Source organism: Natrix helvetica (assembly GCF_964273705.1).
Source record: "Natrix helvetica genome assembly, chromosome: 1".
Lineage (NCBI taxonomy): Eukaryota > Metazoa > Chordata > Lepidosauria > Squamata > Natricidae > Natrix > Natrix helvetica.
Window position 1 is genome coordinate 354,580,221 of NC_138548.1, and position 20,932 is coordinate 354,601,152.

The window sequence follows — 20,932 nt, forward strand, 5'->3', positions numbered from 1 at the left end:
TGACTGTGCTGGCGAACTACCATACGCTAACATAAGCTAACTAACTTTAACATGTTACTATTCTTGTGCTTTAACTCCCCCTTTATTAAACTAACTTTGAATAAATTGTAACATTCTTTATGCCTTCATTCATAAGCTAACTGAAATTTTTCAGTCCGGTATTTGTTTTGAATATAGTCAATCCATCTTCTCCAGTCCAGCTTGTACTTCTCATACGAATGATCCTTCAAATACACTGAAATTTTGGCCATCTCTACTAAGTTTACTACTTTTAATGTCCATTCTTGGATGGTAGGCAACTCTTCCTTCCTCCAGTATGGCACCACCAACAATCTTGCTGCCGTCGTTAGGTTCAAGATCAGATTAGTCTCTATAACAGTACAGTCTGAAACTATGCCTAACAAAAACAACTGGGGTGTGAACTTTATCCTCTTTTTCAAAATATGTTGAATAACCCACCATATTTTTATCCAAAATGCTTTAACTTTTTTACAAGTCCACCAAATATGGTAATACATGGCACCAACACAGTCACATCTCCAACATTTAGATTGTAGGTTCGGATACATACAGGCTAGCCTTTTTGGATCTAAATGCCATCTGTACAACATCTTGTAAAAATTCTCTCTCAAGTTCTGAGCTTGTGTAAATTTTACATTTCTTACCCAAATCTCTTCCCATGTTTCCATCATTATTGGTTCTTCAAAATTTTCTGCCCATTTTATCATACAATCTTTAACTAATTCTGTTTCTGAGTCTATTTCTATCAATACATTATACAACCTTTTTATGTGCATTTGACCCTGGTCCCTGATTTGTTTTACCAAGTTATCCTCATTTTGAATAATACCGGATTTCTGGTCTTTTTTCCATCTAGCCTGTAATTTACCATACTGGAACCAGTTTGAATTACCCTTTAATCTCTTAATGTATTCAAAGATTTCAACTGCAGTGCACCTCTATCTATACTAAAGAGTTCTGCATATGTAGTTCGATCTTGTTTTTGTTCTATACTTATATCCTCTATAGCATGTCTGGGCACCCCCCACATAGGTATTTTGTCGTTTAACCTATATTGATATTTTTTCCAAACACGCAGTAAGGCATTCCTTAAAATATGACTTTTAAAGATCTTGTCGACCTTCTTGTCGTATATTAAATAAGCATGCCAGCCATATACCAAATCATAACCCTCAATATTCAATATTCTATCCTCTGTTAGGTTGATCCAATTGCTAATTGTTGCTAAAACTGCTGCTTCATAGTATAATTTTAAGTTGGGAATTTTTAAGCCTCCTCTTTCATGTATATCTTGCATTATTTTAAGTTTTATTCTCTGTTTCTTTCCTGCCCAAACAAAGTAGTTAATACCTTTCTGCCATTCTTCCAAATTTGCGTCTTTTTTAAGTATTGGTATCATTTGAAAGAGGAATAGAAACTTAGGCAAAACATTCATTTTGACTGAGGCTATCCTTCCCAGCAAAGAGAATTGTAGTTTTTTCCAATTATTCATTTCTCTCTGTATTTTATGCCATAATGGTTCATAATTGTACTTATATAATTTCCCATTTGAGGTTGTAATATAAATTCCTAAATATTTAACCTTTTTTACTATCTCACATCCTGTTACACTTTCTAATTCTTTTTTTTTGGGGGGGGGGGTTAGTCATATTTTTAGCTATCATCTTTGTCTTCCCTAGATTTACTTTGAACCCAGATACTTGACATATTGGTTAATTATATTCATTAGACCTATAACTGATTCCCCCGGTTGAGTTAAAATTACAACCAAGAACTAGCAGCACTTTTTGAAACATTGAATTTTGCCTGCTTCGAAGCCATTTCAAAGTATTCAAATCAAGCTTTTAAGCAACCAATTTGTTCAGTCCAGAAAATCCACCTATTCTCGCAAGTCTTCCAGCAGCACTAACAAGCACTTAACAAGTACTAATCAGCTTTCCGCTTCACTTTCGTTTTCAACATACCCTTTATTATTCTGGCGCCATTTTTTTTTTTGAAGTTCCCTTTAAGTTTACAGAAGGAGATATAATCTACGGAGTTAAGGCTTGTACTTGCAATATATTGATCTCCTGTTTGCTCCGCCTGAGTCTTGTTCAGATGTAGAATAAGCATTGAAACAGCAGGGGTGGGCGCTGCCTTTTGTTTCTGCAAAGGCAGAAGCGTCCCAAGATGAGGAAATTGTCGGGCTTCCTGGGAAGTTCACACCCTTCACGCCACAGAATTGCTTCTGGAGTTGCTGGGGGCCTCTACCCTATGCCAGACAGCTCACCTCCCCCTCCTTTCCCGAGGTGGGGGGTTTCAACCGCTGGACAGCTGATTTATGCTATCCTAGCAGCTTGTTACTCAAACACGGGGCTGGCGTCCCCGAGGGAGCGTCCTCCAAGGCCCGCAGCGCCACCGGAAGTCCAATAGGCTATATTTCTTGATTCCCACAAAAGGATTTTTTTCCTCTGTGAATCTTCTTGTGTGTCACCAGCCTAGAATTGTTATCGAAAATTTTCTCACAATCAGGGCATTTAAACAGTTTCTTTCTTGTGTGCGTCCTCTGGTGTGTCACCAGGTTGGAATTGGTACTGAAACTTTTCCCACAATCGGGACATTTAAAGGGCTTCTCTCCTGTGTGAATCCTCTGGTGTGTCACCAGGCTGGAACAATGACTGAAAGCTTCCCACAATCAGTACATTCAAAGGGTTTTTCCTCCTGTGTGAGTCCTCTGATGTCTCACCAGGCTGGAACTCTGACTGAAAGCTTTCCCACAATCAGTACATTCAAAGGGTTTTTGTCCTGTGTGAGTCCTCTGGTGTCTCACCAGGCTGGAACTGTTACTGAAACTTTTCCCACAGTCAGAACATTCAAAGGTTTTTTCTCCTGTGTGAGTCCTCTGGTGTGTCACCAGGCTGGAATTGGTACTGAAACTTTTCCCACAATCCGGACATTCAAAGGGCTTCTCTCCTGTGTGAATCCTCTGGTGTGTCACCAGGCTGGAATAATGACTGAAAGCTTTCCCACAATCAGTACATTCAAAGGGTTTCTCTCCTGTGTGAGTTCTCTGGTGCGTCACCAGGCTGGAACTGTTACTGAAACTTTTCCCACAGTCAGAACATTCAAAAGGTTTTTCTCCTGTGTGAGTCCTCTGGTGTGTCACCAGGCTGGAATTGGTACTGAAACATTTGCCACAATCAGGACATTCAAAGGGTTTTTCTCCTGTGTGGGTCCTCTGGTGTGTCACCAGGCTGGAACTGTTAATGAAACTTTTCCCACAGTCAGAACATTCAAAGGGTTTTTCTCCTGTGTGAGTCCTCTGGTGTGTCACCAGGTTGGAATTGGTACTGAAACATTTCCCACAATCAGGACATTCAAAGGGTTTTTCTCCTGTGTGGGTCCTCTGGTGTGTCACCAGGCTGGAACGCTCACTGAAAGCTTTCCCACAATCAGTACATTCAAAGGGTTTCTCTCCTGTGTGAGTTCTCTGGTGTTTAACCAGACTGGATTTGATACTGAAACTTTTCCCACAGTCAGAACATTCAAAGGGTTTTTCTCCTGTGTGAGTCCTCTGGTGTGTCACCAGGATGGAACTCTGGCTGAAACTTTTCCCACAATCAGGACATTCAAAGGGTTTTTCTCCTGTGTGAGTCCTCTGGTGTGTCACCAGGATGGAACTCTGGCTGAAACTTTTCCCACAGTCAGAACATTCAAAGGGTTTTTCTCCTGTGTGAGTCCTCTGGTGTGTCACAAGGCTGGAATTGGTACTGAAACTTTTCCCACAATCAGGACATTCAAAGAGGTTTTCTCCTGTGTGGGTCCTCTGGTGTGTCACCAGGCTGGAACGCTCACTGAAAGCTTTCCCACAATCAGTACATTCAAAGGGTTTCTCTCCTGTGTGAGTTCTCTGGTGTACCACTAGGTAGAAATTCCGACTGAAACTTTTTCCGCAATCAGTACATTTAAAGGGTTTTTCTCCTGTGTGAGTTCTCTGGTGTGTCACCAGGCTGGAATTGGTTCTGAAACTTTTCCCACAATCAGGACATTCAAAGGGTTTTTCTCCTGTGTGGGTTCTCTGGTGTGTCACCAGGCTGGAACGCTCACTGAAAGCTTTCCCACAATCAGTACATTCAAAGGGTTTCTCTCCTGTGTGAGTTCTCTGGTGTACCACTAGGTAGAAATTCCGACTGAAACTTTTCCCACAATCCGGACATTCAAAGGGCTTCTCTCCTGTGTGAGTTCTCTGGTGTGTCACCAGGCTGGAATTGGTTCTGAAACTTTTCCCACAATCAGGACATTCAAAGGGTTTTTCTCCTGTGTGAGTTCTGTGGTGTGTCACCAGGCTGGAACTGTTACTGAAACTTTTCCCACAGTCAGAACATTCAAAGGGTTTTTCTCCTGTGTGAGTTCTCTGGTGTGTCACCAGGCTGGAATTGGTACTGAAACTTTTCCCACAATCAGGACATTCAAAGGGTTTTTCTCCTGTGTGAGTCCTCTGGTGTATCACGAGGTTGGAATTCTGACTGAAACTTTTCCCACAGTCAGGACATTGAAAGGGTTTCACTCCTGTGTGAGTCCTCTGGTGTTGAATCAGGATGGAACTGTTACTGAAACTTTTCCCACAGTCAGAACATTCAAAGGGTTTTTCTCCTGTGTGAGTCCTCTGGTGTGTCACCAGGCTGGAATTGGTACTGAAACATTTCCCACAATCAGGACATTCAAAGGGTTTTTCTTCTGTGTGAGTCCTCTGGTGTGTCAACAGACTGGAACTCTGGCTGAAACTTTTCCCACAATCAGAACATTCAAAGGGTTTTTCTCCTGTGTGAGTCCTCTGGTGTTGAATCAGGGTGGAATTATGACTGAAACTTTTCCCACAGTCAGGACATTCAAAAGGTTTCTCTCCTGTGTGAGTCCTCTGGTGTATTACCAAACTGGATTTGGTACTGCAGCGTTTCCCACAATCAGGACATTCAAAGGGTTTCTCTTTGGTGTGAGTCCATGTTGCCATGCTCGCTAAAGCATTTACCGCAATGGGAGCATTTGTATGGCTTTTCTCCAGTCTGGATCCTCTCAGGCATAATCAGCTATGAATTGCAAGTTGTATCTTTCCCACAACAGAAACGTCTATGGAGCTTTTCCACAACTCATATAACTGGGGAGATCAAAAATATAGATGATACCTTGTTTAGTGGTGCTTTGATTTAGCGGTGATTTTCTTCCTCCCAGAGCGAGACCTGCAACACTGTCTGCCCTGCATGGATTTCCAATTGACCTTTTCCTCCCCAAAAACGTCGAGATATTTCCCTCTTTTGCTCAATGGAAAAATCATCTCCCTTGACTTTTCATGTAACCTATGCTTGAGTTTTGCATACTCTGCTTTCTCCAGATAGAAATCTCTTCTTGGTTTTCTTTCTTTTCTCCCTCACCTGCTTAGGAAGACTGTATAGTTTTCAGAAGGAAATGGAAAATATTTTGATTTCTGGACTGACTTGCTTTGCTATTCGGTGTTGCTTGTTATCCTCAGTTGTCCAGATTGCTCTTATTGCCATCTTCTTTGTCTATAAGATTCAAATAAAAATGTATCATTAATTGTGCATAGAATAGTTGCAGAAGATGAGAAGAAAAAGAAAAAGGTTTTCTACCATGAAAAAGCAAACATGCCCAATGGTCACATAAGCTCTTACATTAATCCTGATTCATTTGGTACACATGGAAAACTACCCAGATCCAAGTTCAAATATCCATTCAGTGAAGAAATTGGTTGTTGACTGGGTCAATCAATGAATTCTTAGCAGGGCAAAGGGTTGTTTTCAAACACGGTTGTTATAAAATTTAAAAACACTAAAAATAGAAATGCAAACACGCAACCACGCAATTTTGCTTTGAATCACAATTTTATTTTTTCATGGTTAGCTGAAACATGAAAAATGCCAGGGATTTGCATCAGTACCTCAGTAAGACTGCATTTACCTGATTCATGTTGCAACACGGGTCAGAGATAAGCAGCTAAGTCCACTGAGGAGCAGCTACCATCAAAGGCATCGCCATGCTCACAAACCTTCATTTTTATACCTTTTTCACATCTCCTCTGTTCCTGTGGAATATTCCCAGAGTTAACTTCTTCTTTTCCCAGGATCCTCCTTTCACCATACTTCAATGTGCCCATCTGGGATTTCCCGCCTCCTGCCCTTTCCCTTCCTCCTTCACTTGATGTTCCAGATAGTCTCCACCTACCTCCATGGACATTTGAAGTTCTCAGACACCCGTTACTTTCAGTTCCTCATTATCCACCATCTCACACTTCCTGTTCTAAATATATCCACATTAAGTACACGCCTTCGCACAAGTCGGCACACTTGAAAATATTAGTCTGGTACATTTGGCAATTATATTAGTTTAAAACTTTGGTTCCGTAAGTCCTGCAAGCTCATCCCTAGGCCTATTACCTTTCCAATGAATATTTTCTCCCCTCACACAGTCCGGAGAAAAATAAAGTTCACCCTCTTTCATTTCTATGGTTTTACTTATCGGGACATAATAAATACCATTGCAACAGAACAGAAAGGAAGAAGAGAATCGGAAGGGACCTTGGAGATCTTCTAATCCAAGCGGTGCTCAAGCAGGAGACCCTATACCTGTCATGGAGAACCTACGGCACCATTTCTTAGGGCACGCGAGGCGTTGCCCTGTCAGGTCTGCTAGCTGACTTTGGCATTCTTTTAAGGCCATTTTTTGCCCTCCAGAGGTTTGAAACCCCCGTAGGGTGAAAAACTGGTCCTAGGGGCAAACAGGAAATTCAGAAATGGACTTCCGGTTTGCTCGTAGGGCCGTTTTTCGCTCTCCGGAGCCTTCAAAAGGCTTCTCTGAAGGCTCCGGAGGGTGAAAAACTGCCCTACAGCCAATCCGGGAGTCACTGTTCCCAAACTTCCGGGTTGTCCGTAGGGCCATTTTTTGCCCTCCAGAGGCTTCAGGGAAGCTTCTGAAGCCTCCAAAGGGCGTCCTAGGGGCAGGTGAGGCAGTTTTCACCCTCCCCAGGCTCCTAGAAAGCCTCTGGGGACTGGGGAGGGAGAAAAAAGCACACCAAAAGCGGGGTGGGGGATTGTCTCAGCCGCATTCGCACGGGGATGGTTGTGTGCGCATGCATGCTGTGCCCACGCACATATTATGGGTGTGGGCATGCCCGCACACGACCCCCCCTGCTCTCCCTCCGCTTTTGGCACGGGAGCCAAAAAAGGTTAGTGATCACTGCCCTATACCGTTTCAGACAAGTCACTCTTTTGCCTCTTTTGAAAAGCCTCCAATGATGGAGGACCACAGTGACAGCCAAGTATTGCTAATAATGGGCCCTCGATCAATTGATGCTGCAAACTCTGATTGCAAACTCTGACCTATCAACTGATCATCAGCAAGTATGACTACATGTATAAAAGCCAAAGCTGTTTCCTGGTCTCCGGCATTGAGGTGTGTGCTAAAACAGTGCCAAAGAATAAAGATATCAGCAGTGCTCTTAGAGAAGCAATTGTTGTGCCCATCAATTTGGGAAGGTTTAAAAGGCCATTATATTTGATTATTCATGTTATAACAGCAGCTAGGATTGCGTTTGCACAAAATTGGAAAAGTGAAGAGATCCCTACAGAGGAGAATGTGATTAAGAAAATATTAGAATGTGCAGAAATGAACAGTTTGACACTGGCTATCAAAGAGAAAGAACAAACTGATTATTGTGCAATTTGGGAATCTTTTTACAGGTGGTTACAGAATAGACATATTTTTGGGGAATGTTTACAAGGCCATTTTCAAGCAGAAACAAGGTGCTGCAGATTGTCAGCTGTTTCCTTCTCCAGCACATGGATAAATACACCTGGAAACATCTACCTACCTACCTACCTACTCTCTCTCTCTCCCTACCTATCTACTCACTCTCTCTCCCTTTATCTACCTACCTGCCTGGTCTCTCTCCCTACCTATCTACTGTATTTCTCTATCTCTTTCTATTTCTCTCTCTCTATCCCTCTACCTACCTACACACACATTCTCTCTCCCTCCCTACCTACTGTATTTCTCTCTCTCCCTCCCTTTATCTACCTACCCTCTCTCCCTCTCCCTACCTACTCTATTTCTCTTTCTCTCCCTTTATCTACCTACCTACCCTCTCTCTCCCTACCTACCTACTCTCTTTCTCTCCCTTTATCTACCTACCTACCTACCCTCTCTCTCCCTACCTACCTACTGTATTTCTCTCTTTCTCTCTATACCATCAATATACCATCATTCTCATTTAACTATATTTGTTTAAACGTGCTTTTGTCTAGAATCATTATACACACTCTCTCTCCCTCCCTATCACTTTCTATTTCTCTCTCTATCCCTCTACCTACACACACTCTCTCCCTACCTACCTACCTACTCTCTCTCTCTCTGCCTTTATCAACCTACCTACTCTCTCTCCCCCTGCTTATCTACTGTATTTCTCTTTCTTTCCCTTTATTTACCTTCCTACCTACCCTGTCTCTCTCCCTACCTACTGCATTTCTCTCTTTCTCTCCCTTTCTCTACCTTCCTACTCTCTCTCCCGACCTACCTACTGTATTTCTCTCTCTTTCTCTCTATACCTACCTACCTACCTCCTCTCTCCCTACCTATCTACTGTATTTCTCTCTTTATCTCTTTCTATTTCTCTCTATCCATCTACCTACTTACCTACCTACACACACTCTCTCTCCCTCCCTCCCTACTCTCTCTCTCTCTCTCCCTTTATCTACCTACCTACTCTCTCTTTCTCCCTACCTACTGCATTTCGCTCCCTTTCTCTCCCTCTTTATCCCTCTATCTACCTACCCACTTTTTTTTTAGTTTGCCCCTTCAAAACCTTGGTGCATCTTTTACTCCGGTGTGTCTTATACTCCGAAAAATACGGTAGTTGCCAATTTTCCCAAGAGTGGACGTCCAAGAAAATTCACCCCAAAAGATGGTGCAATGGCCAGAGAAATTTAAAAGAAAGAGTTATATCTCAGACTCTACAAGCTTCAGTTAGCATGTTAAATATCAAGATTCATGACAGTGCAGTTAGAAAAAACTGAACAAGCATGGTTCGTTTGGAAGGGTTGCTCTTCTCTAAAAACGTCATAGCAACATGGCTGAGGTTTGCAAAGTTGCATCTGAACAAATCACAGGACTTCTGGAACACCGTCCTTTGCACAGACCAGACCAAAGTGGAGATGTTCGGCCGTAATGCACAGTGCCATATTTGACAAAAATCAAGAACAGCATATCAGTACAAGCAACAATTGGCTGTTCAATCTCTTCTTAAAGCCCTCCAGTGATGGGAGCACCCACAACCTCTGGAGGGAAGCCATTCCCAAAGAATCCACCTTCACTTGGAAGAGACTTTTCTAATCTTCCCACCAGAAGGAAAATTGCAGCCACCAGTTTCACAGCCTGCAGCACCAGTGGGCTTAAATTCGGGGAGGGAAGGAACCTGCAGCAGCAGCAGCTGAGAGGCTTCAGCCCAGTTGCTTCTCTGCTTCCAGGACTCTCCTCCCACCTGCCCTCAACTCACCTTCCAGCTGCTGCTTCCACCATGGGAAGAGCACAAAAGCCGCTCTGCACGCCACTCTCCTCCCAGGAGTGTTCCGGAAGAGGAAGTTCCTCTGCGCTTCTCTCCTCCTATCCTTTCTAGCAATAGTTTAAAACTCCTTTTTTAAGCGCAAGGAAGGTTTTCTAGGCACAGATGTTGCCTGACCGCCATCTAGCGACAGGAGTTGGAAACACACACTTGTCCAATCTCCATCCAGATGTTTGGAAGATGTTTTCAGGGATTACATGGCAGCAGGTCCTTTTTGACTCCTTGAATCTCTCTTTGATCAGTTTCCATCCATTGTATCCCCAAAGGTCCTTAAAAATCCTTAGAATTTGGGCGGGGGAAGGCAAATTTTAATCCCATCAACTGGAGCGGAAGGTGTTTTGTTTGTGAATAGGCTGGCCTGGATTTCTTAATGGGCACAAAATCTCTAAAGATACTTTCTGCCTTTGTTAAGATATTTTTCCCTTCATTTCTCCTTTGGGTAAATATAATATTCTGCCTCTCTTTAATAATCCCCAAAACATTTCATTCTCGGGGGTTGGGTGGGTTTGTTGTGATTACTTCTCACAAGTACACTGACACATAACCACAAGTCTACGAAATCACAAGTTAACCCTAATATGAAGGAGAACCGGTTTTAAAGCTTGCACCACCAATGGAACGAAACCTCGGGAGTGAGGAAATATGTAGTGTAGAAAGTTAGCACAAACTCCTCTCCTAGAATAATGAGGTCTCTCAAATGAGATTATCAAAAAAATTCCAACATCAAGTTGGTTCCTACCCGTTTTATATCTTTGCAATGTAGTGCACCCACGATATATAAGCGCCAGTTCTGCTTTAGGTCAGGGCTGCTCAGAGGGCTGCCAATGTTTTTGTGGAATTGTGGAATCCAGTGTGCAGTGTGTCAAGCTTCAAATGGCATTTTTGCTGTTGCAACGATTATCATTTCTCAGTTTGCCAAAAAGCTATGGGGAGACAGAAGGGGGAGATAGAGCAAAGCTCCAGACATCGATGCCAGCCATGGGAACCAAGGACGTTTCGGCAGGTGTTTACCAGAGCCAAAAAAGACTTTCTCACAACAATACTATAAGTCTCCATTGGACAATGTGACCTGGCCTAATAGCAGGGAGGGAAAACTTGCATTTGCGCGGGAAATAGTCAGATCTGCTTTTGCCCTCATCTTTGCAGATATGATGTATTCATTAAAGCTTTGCTGCTTGCTACCTGTGCATAGAGAAAATCTCCCTGTGGCTTTGAGCAATGTGAAAGAGAAATGTTGGACTGGATTACTCTGAGGAATAGACTTCAGGACAGGATCTATTTCCAAGGAAGATTTTATTCTGGTAAACTGAGCAGAGATAATTTCCAAAGAGGAATGGGTGATGACAATTTCTCAAAAGAAAAAAAAGGTGGAAGGTGCATTATATTATTTTTTCTTTTTTTCGACTCCTTTCCTGCTTCTCTGTATCAATGTTTTTTGTTTATTTTGCATCTCATTTGGAAACCAAGGAACCAGAGTATGAGGAAGAATGGAGAGGCCAATCAAGCACAGTAATCCCACGGTCATTGAACCAGTTTTTGGTGCTTTTGGCAAAAGTTGCTCTCATCAGAAAAGAGGACTTTGGACCACTGTGCTTCATTAAGACCAGGGTCAACGCAGCCGTCTACCAGATTTTGGAGCACTTCATGCTTCCTTCCACAGACGAGCTTTATGGGGATGTTGACTTCATTTTCCAGCTGCCCACACTGCCACAAGCACCAAAACCTGGTTCAATGACTGTGGGATTACTGTGCTTGATTGGCCAGCAAACCTGTCTGACCTGAACCCCATAGAGAATCTATGGGGCACTGCCAAAAGAAAGATGAGAGACATGAGACCGAACAATGCAGAAGAGCTGAAGGCTGCTATTGAAGCATCCTGGTCTTCCATAACACCTCAGCAATGCCACAGGCTGATAGCTTCCATGCCACACCGCATTGAGGCAGTAATTGCTGCAAAAGGGACCCAAACCAAGTACTGAGTACATATGCATGCTTATACTTTTCAGAGATCCAATATTGTTCTATGTACAACCCTTGTTTTATTGATTGCATGCAATATTCTAATTTTCTGGATTTGGGGTTTTCATGAGCTGTACGCCATAATCATCACAATTATGAAAAATCGCGGCTTGAACTATCTTGCTTTGCATGTAATGAGTCTTATCTCATATATTAGTTTCACCTTTTAAGTTGCGTTACTGAAATAAATGAACTTTTGCACGATATTCTAATTTCTCGAGTTTCACCTGTACAGTCATCTCCTCTTCCCAAGCCCCCCTTTTCTAGCCCTGCTGGGTATGTGATTTTCTCGCTTTGATCTAATGAAAACTTCTGTGTATGCCAAGTTACAGACGCAGAAGACATTTAGCATGGGTGCGCTTGGAAGCATCTCTGGCCAGCACGAATGAAGTTGGCTTCCTTTGAGTCTCTCACCCATTGAAACTCTTCGATCCTAAATCCTTGGCAGCGACTGCTCCAAAAAGATTTTTACAATTTCCACAAAAATAAATACAGGTAATCCTTAGGTTACAAGCGTTCTCTTAGCGAATGTTCAACGTTACGCGATAACCCCCCCCCCCCCGCCGCATTTACAAACGAATCCCGAAATTATGAATACTGGAGCACCACAGATGTCGTTCAGCCTTACGAAGGACCACAGAGGCTCTGCTATATTCACCCCTATTCTCCCCACCCCCACCCCCAGCTGAGTCTTCACAGGCATTTTGCCTGTGGAGAGTGACTTACCTTGCAAAGATCTCTCTGTTGTGCTTTATTTGCCTGCATTCACAGAGGACAGAGGCCTAATGTACCACGAGATCACGCAAGGTCAGGTGTATGGAGTAATCTCACACTTTAGGCATCTATTCTCTGTGAATTGAGGCGTGGACGTTTGCAAATGGAGGGAAGACTTCAGTCTTTCAGGCCTTCCCTCCATTTGCTGTTTCCTTGCCAAAGCCTGCTGGGAGATTGCATTCCTATAGGGCCTCAGCAACCCTTTCCAAAATGCCTTTGTTCGTTGGCACCAACTGAGGAGTGGGTGTGTCCCTCCGAAGTCCTGTTCCTACAGGCAAAGGTTATATGGCAAAGGGCTGCCAAAGCCTACAGGAACGCGTTCCTCAAGTGATTTGCCAATGAGAAAGCAACCCTAAGAAGTCGCGCACAGCTGCTTTCTCAGCGCCAGATGCCTTGCCAAGCTGATCTGCAGCAAGGAAACAATGAACGTGTGGGCCAAAGCAGGGAGTGATGTCATTCAATTTCTCAGTTGGACTTACAGTGGGACTTTAGAAATGAAATTCAAACCTTTTCTACACTCATCACTTGGGGCCTCATGTGGACTTTCTTGTGTGCAATAAGGGTGGAATTTGTCCTGAAGCACCATCCACATTCGAGACACTCAAATGGTTTCTCCCCTGTGTGTATAAGCATATGATTTAGAAGGCTAGTCTTAATACTGAAATCTTTCCCACAGTCTGGACACTCATATGGTTTCTCTCCTGTGTGAGTTCTCTGGTGTATCACGAAGTGGGAATTCTGACTGAAACTTTTCCCACAGTCACGACATTGAAAGGGTTTCACTCCTGTGTGAGTCCTCTGGTGTGTCACCAGGCTGGAATTGGTACTGAAACTTTTCCCACAATCAGGACATTCAAAGGGTTTTTCTCCTGTGTGAGTCCTCTGGTGTCTCACCAACATGGAATTGGTACTGAAACTTTTCCCACAATCAGGACATTCAAGGGGTTTTTCTCCTGTGTGAGTCCTCTGGTGTTGAATCAGGGTGGAATTATGACTGAAACTTTTCCCACAGTCAGGACATTCAAAAGGTTTCTCTCCTGTGTGAGTCCTCTGGTGTCTCACCAACATGGAATTGGTACTGAAACTTTTCCCACAGTCAGGACATTCAAAAGGTTTCTCTCCTGTGTGAGTCCTCTGGTGTATTACCAAACTGGATTTGGTACTGCAGCTTTTCCCACAATCAGGACATTCAAAGGGTTTCTCTTTGGTGTGAGTCCATGTTGCCATGCTCGCTAAAGCATTTACCGCAATGGGAGCATTTGTATGGCTTTTCTCCAGTCTGGATCCTCTCAGGCATAATCAGCTATGAATTGCAAGTTGTATCTTTCCCACAACAGACACGTCTATGGAGCTTTTCCACAACTCATATAACTGGGGAGATCAAAAATATAGATGATACCTTGTTTAGTGGTGCTTTGATTTAGTGGTGATTTTCTTCCTCCCAGAGCGAGACCTGCAACACTGTCTGCCCTGCATGGATTTCCAATTGACCTTTTCCTCCCCAAAAACTTCGAGATATTTCCCTCTTTTGCTCAATGGAAAAATCATCTCCCTTGACTTTTCATGTAACCTATGCTTGAGTTTTGCATACTCTGCTTTCTCCAGATAGAAATCTCTTCTTGGTTTTCTTTCTTTTCTCCCTCACCTGCTTAGGAAGATTGTATAGTTTTCAGAAGGAAATGGAAAATATTTTGATTTCTGGACTGACTTGCTTTGCTATTCGGTGTTGCTTGTTATCCTCAGTTGTCCAGAGTGCTCTTATTGCCATCTTCTTTGTCTATAAGATTCAAATAAAAATGTATCATTAATTGTGCATAGAATAGTTGCAGAAGATGAGAAGAAAAAGAAAAAAGGTTTTCTACCATGAAAAAGCAAACATGCCCAATGGTCACATAAGCTCTTACATTAATCCTGATTCATTTGGTACACATGGAAAACTACCCAGATCCAAGTTCAAATATCCATTCAGTGAAGAAATTGGTTGTTGACTGGGTCAATCAATGAATTCTTAGCAGGGCAAAGGGTTGTTTTCAAACACGGTTGTTATAAAATTTAAAAACACTAAAAATAGAAATGCAAACACGCAACCACAATTTTGCTTTGAATCACAATTTTATTTTTTCATGGTTAGCTGAAACATGAAAAATGCCAGGGATTTGCATCAGTACCTCAGTAAGACTGCATTTACCTGATTCATGTTGCAACACGGGTCAGAGATAAGCAGCTAAGTCCACTGAGGAGCAGCTACCATCAAAGGCATCGCCATGCTCACAAACCTTCATTTTTATACCTTTTGCACATCTCCTCTGTTCCTGTGGAATATTCCCAGAGTTAACTTCTTCTTTTCCCAGGATCCTCCTTTCACCATACTTCAATGTGCCCATCTGGGATTTCCCGCCTCCTGCCCTTTCCCTTCCTCCTTCACTTGATGTTCCAGATAGTCTCCACCTACCTCCATGGACATTTGAAGTTCTCAGACACCCGTTACTTTCAGTTCCTCATTATCCACCATCTCACACTTCCTGTTCTAAATATATCCACATTAAGTACACGCCTTCGCACAAGTCGGCACACTTGAAAATATTAGTCTGGTACATTTGGCAATTATATTAGTTTAAAACTTTGGTTCCGTAAGTCCTGCAAGCTCATCCCTAGGCCTATTACCTTTCCAATGAATATTTTCTCCCCTCACACAGTCCGGAGAAAAATAAAGTTCACCCTCTTTCATTTCTATGGTTTTACTTACCGGGACATAACAAATACCATTGCAACAGAACAGAAAGGAAGAAGAGAATCGGAAGGGACCTTGGAGATCTTCTAATCCAAGCGGTGCTCAAGCAGGAGACCCTATACCTGTCATGGAGAACCTACGGCACCATTTCTTAGGGCACGCGAGGCGTTGCCCTGTCAGGTCTGCTAGCTGACTTTGGCATTCTTTTAAGGCCATTTTTTGCCCTCCAGAGGTTTGAAACCCCCGTAGGGTGAAAAACTGGTCCTAGGGGCAAACAGGAAATTCAGAAATGGACTTCCGGTTTGCTCGTAGGGCGGTTTTTCGCTCTCCGGAGCCTTCAAAAGGCTTCTCTGAAGGCTCCGGAGGGTGAAAAACTGCCCTACAGCCAACCCGGGAGTCACTGTTCCCAAACTTCCGGGTTGTCCGTAGGGCCATTTTTTGCCCTCCAGAGGCTTCAGGGAAGCTTCTGAAGCCTCCAAAGGGCGTCCTAGGGGCAGGTGAGGCAGTTTTCACCCTCCACAGGCTCCTAGAAAGCCTCTGGAGACTGGGGAGGGCGAAAAAAGCACACCAAAAGCGGGGTGGGGGATTGTCTCTCCCTACCTACCTACTCTCTTTCTCTCCCCTTATCTACCTACCTACCCTCTCTCTCCCTACCTACCTACTCTCTTTCTCTCCCTTTATCTACCTACCTACCCTCTCTCTCCCTATCTACTGTATTTCTCTCTCTCTTTCTATTTCTCTCTCTATCCCTCTACCTACCTACACACACATTCTCTCTCCCTCCCTACCTACTGTATTTCTCTCTCCCTCCCTTTATCTACCTACCCTCTCTCCCTACCTACCTACTCTCTTTCTCTCTTTCTCTCCCTTTATCTACCTACCTACCCTCTCTCTCTCCGTACCTACCTACTGTATTTCTCTCTTTCTCTCTATACCATCAATATACCATCATTCTCATTTAACTATATTTGTTTAAACGTGCTTTTGTCTAGAATCATTATACACACTCTCTCTCCCTCCCTATCACTTTCTATTTCTCTCTCTATCCCTCTACCTACACACACTCTCTCCCTACCTACCTACCTACTCTCTCTCTCTCTCTGCCTTTATCAACCTACCTACTCTCTCTCCCCCTGCTTATCTACTGTATTTCTCTTTCTTTCCCTTTATCTACCTTCCTACCTACCCTGTCTCTCTCCCTACCTACTGCATTTCTCTCTTTCTCTCCCTTTCTCTACCTTCCTACTCTCTCTCCCGACCTACCTACTGTATTTCTCTCTTTCTCTCTATACCTACCTACCTACCTCCTCTCTCCCTACCTATCTACTGTATTTCTCTCTTTATCTCTTTCTATTTCTCTCTATCCATCTACCTACTTACCTACCTACACACACTCTCTCTCCCTCCCTCCCTACTCTCTCTCTCTCTCTCCCTTTATCTACCTACCTACTCTCTCTTTCTCCCTACCTACTGCATTTCGCTCCCTTTCTCTCCCTCTTTATCCCTCTATCTACCTACCCACTTTTTTTTTAGTTTGCCCCTTCAAAACCTTGGTGCATCTTTTACTCCGGTGTGTCTTATACTCCGAAAAATACGGTAGTTGCCAATTTTCCCAAGAGTGGACGTCCAAGAAAATTCACCCCAAAAGATGGTGCAATGGCCAGAGAAATTTAAAAGAAAGAGTTATATCTCAGGCTCTTCAAGCTTCAGTTAGCATGTTAAATATCAAGATTCATGACAGTGCAGTTAGAAAAAACTGAACAAGCATGGTTCGTTTGGAAGGGTTGCTCTTCTCTAAAAACGTCATAGCAACATGGCTGAGGTTTGCAAAGTTGCATCTGAACAAATCACAGGACTTCTGGAACACCGTCCTTTGCACAGACCAGACCAAAATGGAGATGTTCGGCCGTAATGCACAGTGCCATATTTGACAAAAATCAAGAACAGCATATCAGTACAAGCAACAATTGGCTGTTCAATCTCTTCTTAAAGCCCTCCAGTGATGGGAGCACCCACAACCTCTGGAGGGAAGCCATTCCCAAAGAATCCACCTTCACTTGGAAGAGACTTTTCCAATCTTCCCACCAGAAGGAAAATTGCAGCCACCAGTTTCACAGCCTGCAGCACCAGTGGGCTTAAATTCGGGGAGGGAAGGAACCTGCAGCAGCAGCAGCTGAGATGCTTCAGCCCAGTTGCTTCTCTGCTTCCAGGACTCTCCTCCCACCTGCCCTCCGCTCACCTTCCAGCTGCTGCTTCGACCACGGGACGAGCGCAAAAGCCGCTCTGCACACCACTCTCATCCCATGAGTCATCCGGAAGAGGAAGTTCCCCTGCGCTTCTCTCCTCCTATCCTTTCTAGCAATGGTTTAAAACTCCTTTTTTAAGCGCAAGGAAGGTTTTCTAAGCACAGATGTTGCCTGACCGCCATCTAGCGACAGGAGTTGGAAACACACACTTGTCCAATCTCCATCCAGATGTTTGGCAGATGTTTTCAGGGATTACATGGCAGCAGGTCCTTTTTGACTCCTTGAATCTCTCTTTGATCAGTTTCCATCCATTGTATCCCCAAAGGTCCTTAAAAATCCTTAGAATTTGGGCGGGGGAAGGCAAATTTTAATCCCATCAACTGGAGCGGAAGGTTTTTTGTTTGTGAATAGGCTGGCCTGGATTTGTTAATGGGCACAAAATCTCTAAAGATACTTTCTGCCTTTGTGAAGATTTTTTTTCCCTTCATTTCTCCTTTGGGTAAATATAATATTCTGCCTCTCTTTAATAATCCCCAAAACATTTCATTCTCGGGGATTGGGTGGGTTTGTGATTACTTCTCACAAGTACACTGACACATAACCACAAGTCTACGAAATCACAAGTTAACCCTAATATGAAGGAGAACCGGTTTTAAAGCTTGCACCACCAATGGAACGAAACCTCGGGAGTGAGGAAATATGTAGTGTAGAAAGTTAGCACAAACTCCTCTCCTAGAATAATGAGGACTCTCAAATGAGATTATCAAAAAAAATTCCAACATCAAGTTGGTTCCTACCCGTTTTATATCTTTGCAATGTAGTGCACCCACGATATATAAGCGCCAGTTCTGCTTTAGGTCAGGGCTGCTCAGAGGGCTGCCAATGTTTTTGTGGAATTGTGGAATCCAGTGTGCAGTGTGTCAAGCTTCAAATGGCGTTTTTGCTGTTGCAACGATGATCATTTCTCAGTTTGCCAAAAAGCTATGGGGAGACAGAAGGGGGAGATAGAGCAAAGCTCCAGACATCGATGCCAGCCATGGGAACCAAGGACGTTTCGGCAGGTGTTTACCAGAGCCAAAAAAGACTTTCTCACAACAATACTAGAAGTTTCCATTGGACAATGTGACCTGGCCTAATAGCAGGGAGGGAAAACTTGCATTTGCGCAGGAAATAGTCAGATCTGGTTTTGCCCTCAACTTGGCCGATATGATGTATTCATTAAAGCTTTGCTGCTTGCTACCTGTGCATAGAGAAAATCTCCCTGTGGCTATGAGCAATGTGAAAGAGAAATGTTGGACTGGATTACTCTGAGGAATAGACTTCAGGACAGGATCTATTTCCAAGGAAGATTTTATTCTGGTAAACTGAGCAGAGATAATTTCCAAAGAGGAATGGGTGATGACAATTTCTCAAAAGAAAAAAAAAGGTGGAAGGTGCATTATATTATTTTTTCTTTTTTTCGACTCCTTTCCTGCTTCTCTGTATCAATGTTTTTTGTTTATTTTGCATCTCATTTGGAAACCAAGGAACCAGAGTATGAGGAAGAATGGAGAGGCCAATCAAGCACAGTAATCCCACGGTCATTGAACCAGTTTTGGGTGCTTTTGGCAAAAGTTGCTCTCATCAGAAAAGAGGACTTTGGACCACTGAGCAACAGGACTTTGGACCACTGTGCTTCATTAAGACCAGGGTCAACGCAGCCGTCTACCAGGAGATTTTGGAGCACTTCATGCTTCCTTCCGCAGACGAGCTTTATGGGGATGTTGACTTCATTTTCCAGCTGCCCACACTGCCACAAGCACCAAAACCTGGTTCAATGACTGTGGGATTACTGTGCTTGATTGGCCAGCAAACCTGTCTGACCTGAACCCCATAGAGAATCTATGGGGCACTGCCAAAAGAAAGATGAGAGACATGAGACCGAACAATGCAGAAGAGCTGAAGGCCGCTATTGAAGCATCCTGGTCTTCCATAACACCTCAGCAATGCCACAGGCTGATAGCTTCCATGCCACACTGCATTGAGGCAGTAATTGCTGCAAAAGGGACCCAAACCAAGTACTGAGTACATATGCATGCTTATACTTTTCAGAGATCCAATATTGTTCTACGTACAATCCTTGTTTTATTGATTGCATGTAATATTCTAATTTTCTGGATTTGGGGTTTTCATGAGCTGTACGCCATAATCATCACAATTATGAAAAATCACGGCTTGAACTATCTTGCTTTGCATGTAATGAGTCTTATCTCATATATTAGTTTCACCTTTTAAGTTGCGTTACTGAAATAAATGAACTTTTGCACGATATTCTAATTTCTCGAGTTTCACCTGTACAGTCATCTCCTCTTCCCAAGCCCCCCTTTTCTAGCCCTGCTGGGTATGTGATTTTCTCGCTTTGACCTAATGAAAACTTCTGTGTATGCCAAGTTACAGACGCAGAAGACATTTAGCATGGGTGTGCTTGGAAGCATCTCTGGCCAGCACGAATGAAGTTGGCTTCCTTTGAGTCTCTCACCCATTGAAACTCTTCGATCCTAAATTCTTGGCAGCGACCGCTCCAAAAAGATTTTAACAATTTTACAAAAATAAGTACAGGTAATCCTTAGGTTACAAGCGTTCTCTTAGTGAATGTTCAAAGGTACGCAATAACACACACACACACCGCATTTACAAACGAATACCGAAATTATGAATACTGGAGCACCACGGATGTTGTTCAGCCTTACGAAGGACCACAGAGGCTCTGCTATATTCACCCCTATTCTCCCCACCCCCACCCCCAGCTGAGTCTTCACAGGCATTTTGCCTGTGGAGAGTGACTTACCTTGCAAAGATCTCTCTGTTGTGCTTTATTTGCCTGCATTCACAGAGGACAGAGGCCTAACGTACCGCGAGATCACGCAAGGTCAGGTTTATGGAGTAATCTCACACTTTAGGCATCTATTCTCTGTGAATTGAGGCGTGGACGTTTGCAAATGGAGGGAAGACTTCAGTCTTTCAGGCCTTCCCTCCATTTGCCGTTTCCTTGCCAAAGCCTGCTGGGAGATTGCATTCCTATAGGGCCTCAGCAACCCTTTCCAAAATGCCTTTGTTCGTTTGCACCAACTGAGGAGTGGGTGTGTCCCTCCGAAGTCCTGTTCCTACAGGCAAAGGTTATATGGCAAAGGGCTGCCAAAGCCTACAGGAACGCGTTCCTCAAGTGATTTGCCAATGAGAAAGCAACCCTAAGAATTTATTTATTTATTTATTTATTAGCGTTTATATACCGCCCCCTCTCCCGAAAGGGACTCGCCCACAGCCTCTCAGGGCTGCTTTCTGAGCGCCAGATGCCTTGCCAAGCTGATCTGCAGCAAGGAAACAATGAACGTGTGGGCCAAAGCAGGGAGTGATGTCATTCAATTTCTCAGTTGGACTTACAGTGGGACTTTAGAAATGAAATTCAAACCTTTTCTACACTCATCACTTGGGGCCTCATGTGGACTTTCTTGTGTGCAATAAGGGTGGAATTTGTCCTGAAGCACCATCCACATT

The 20,932-nt window shown here is 43.5% G+C and overlaps 2 protein-coding genes across 2 annotated transcripts in view; both read right to left on the bottom strand.

The window, feature by feature from the left end:
- Positions 1–20,932, bottom strand: part of LOC309384263 (uncharacterized protein) — a 108,335-nt gene that overhangs the window by 31,899 nt on the left and 55,504 nt on the right. The gene's annotated exons all lie outside the window — the stretch shown is intronic.
- Positions 1,663–9,636, bottom strand: LOC309385043 (uncharacterized protein). The gene is made up of 2 exons (XM_081939113.1): positions 9,563–9,636; positions 1,663–5,561 (listed from the first exon to the last, which is right to left on the bottom strand). The coding sequence occupies exon 2, from the start codon at positions 5,009–5,011 to the stop codon at positions 2,705–2,707; it is 2,307 nt and encodes a 768-aa protein (XP_081795239.1). The 5' UTR covers positions 5,012–5,561; positions 9,563–9,636; the 3' UTR covers positions 1,663–2,704.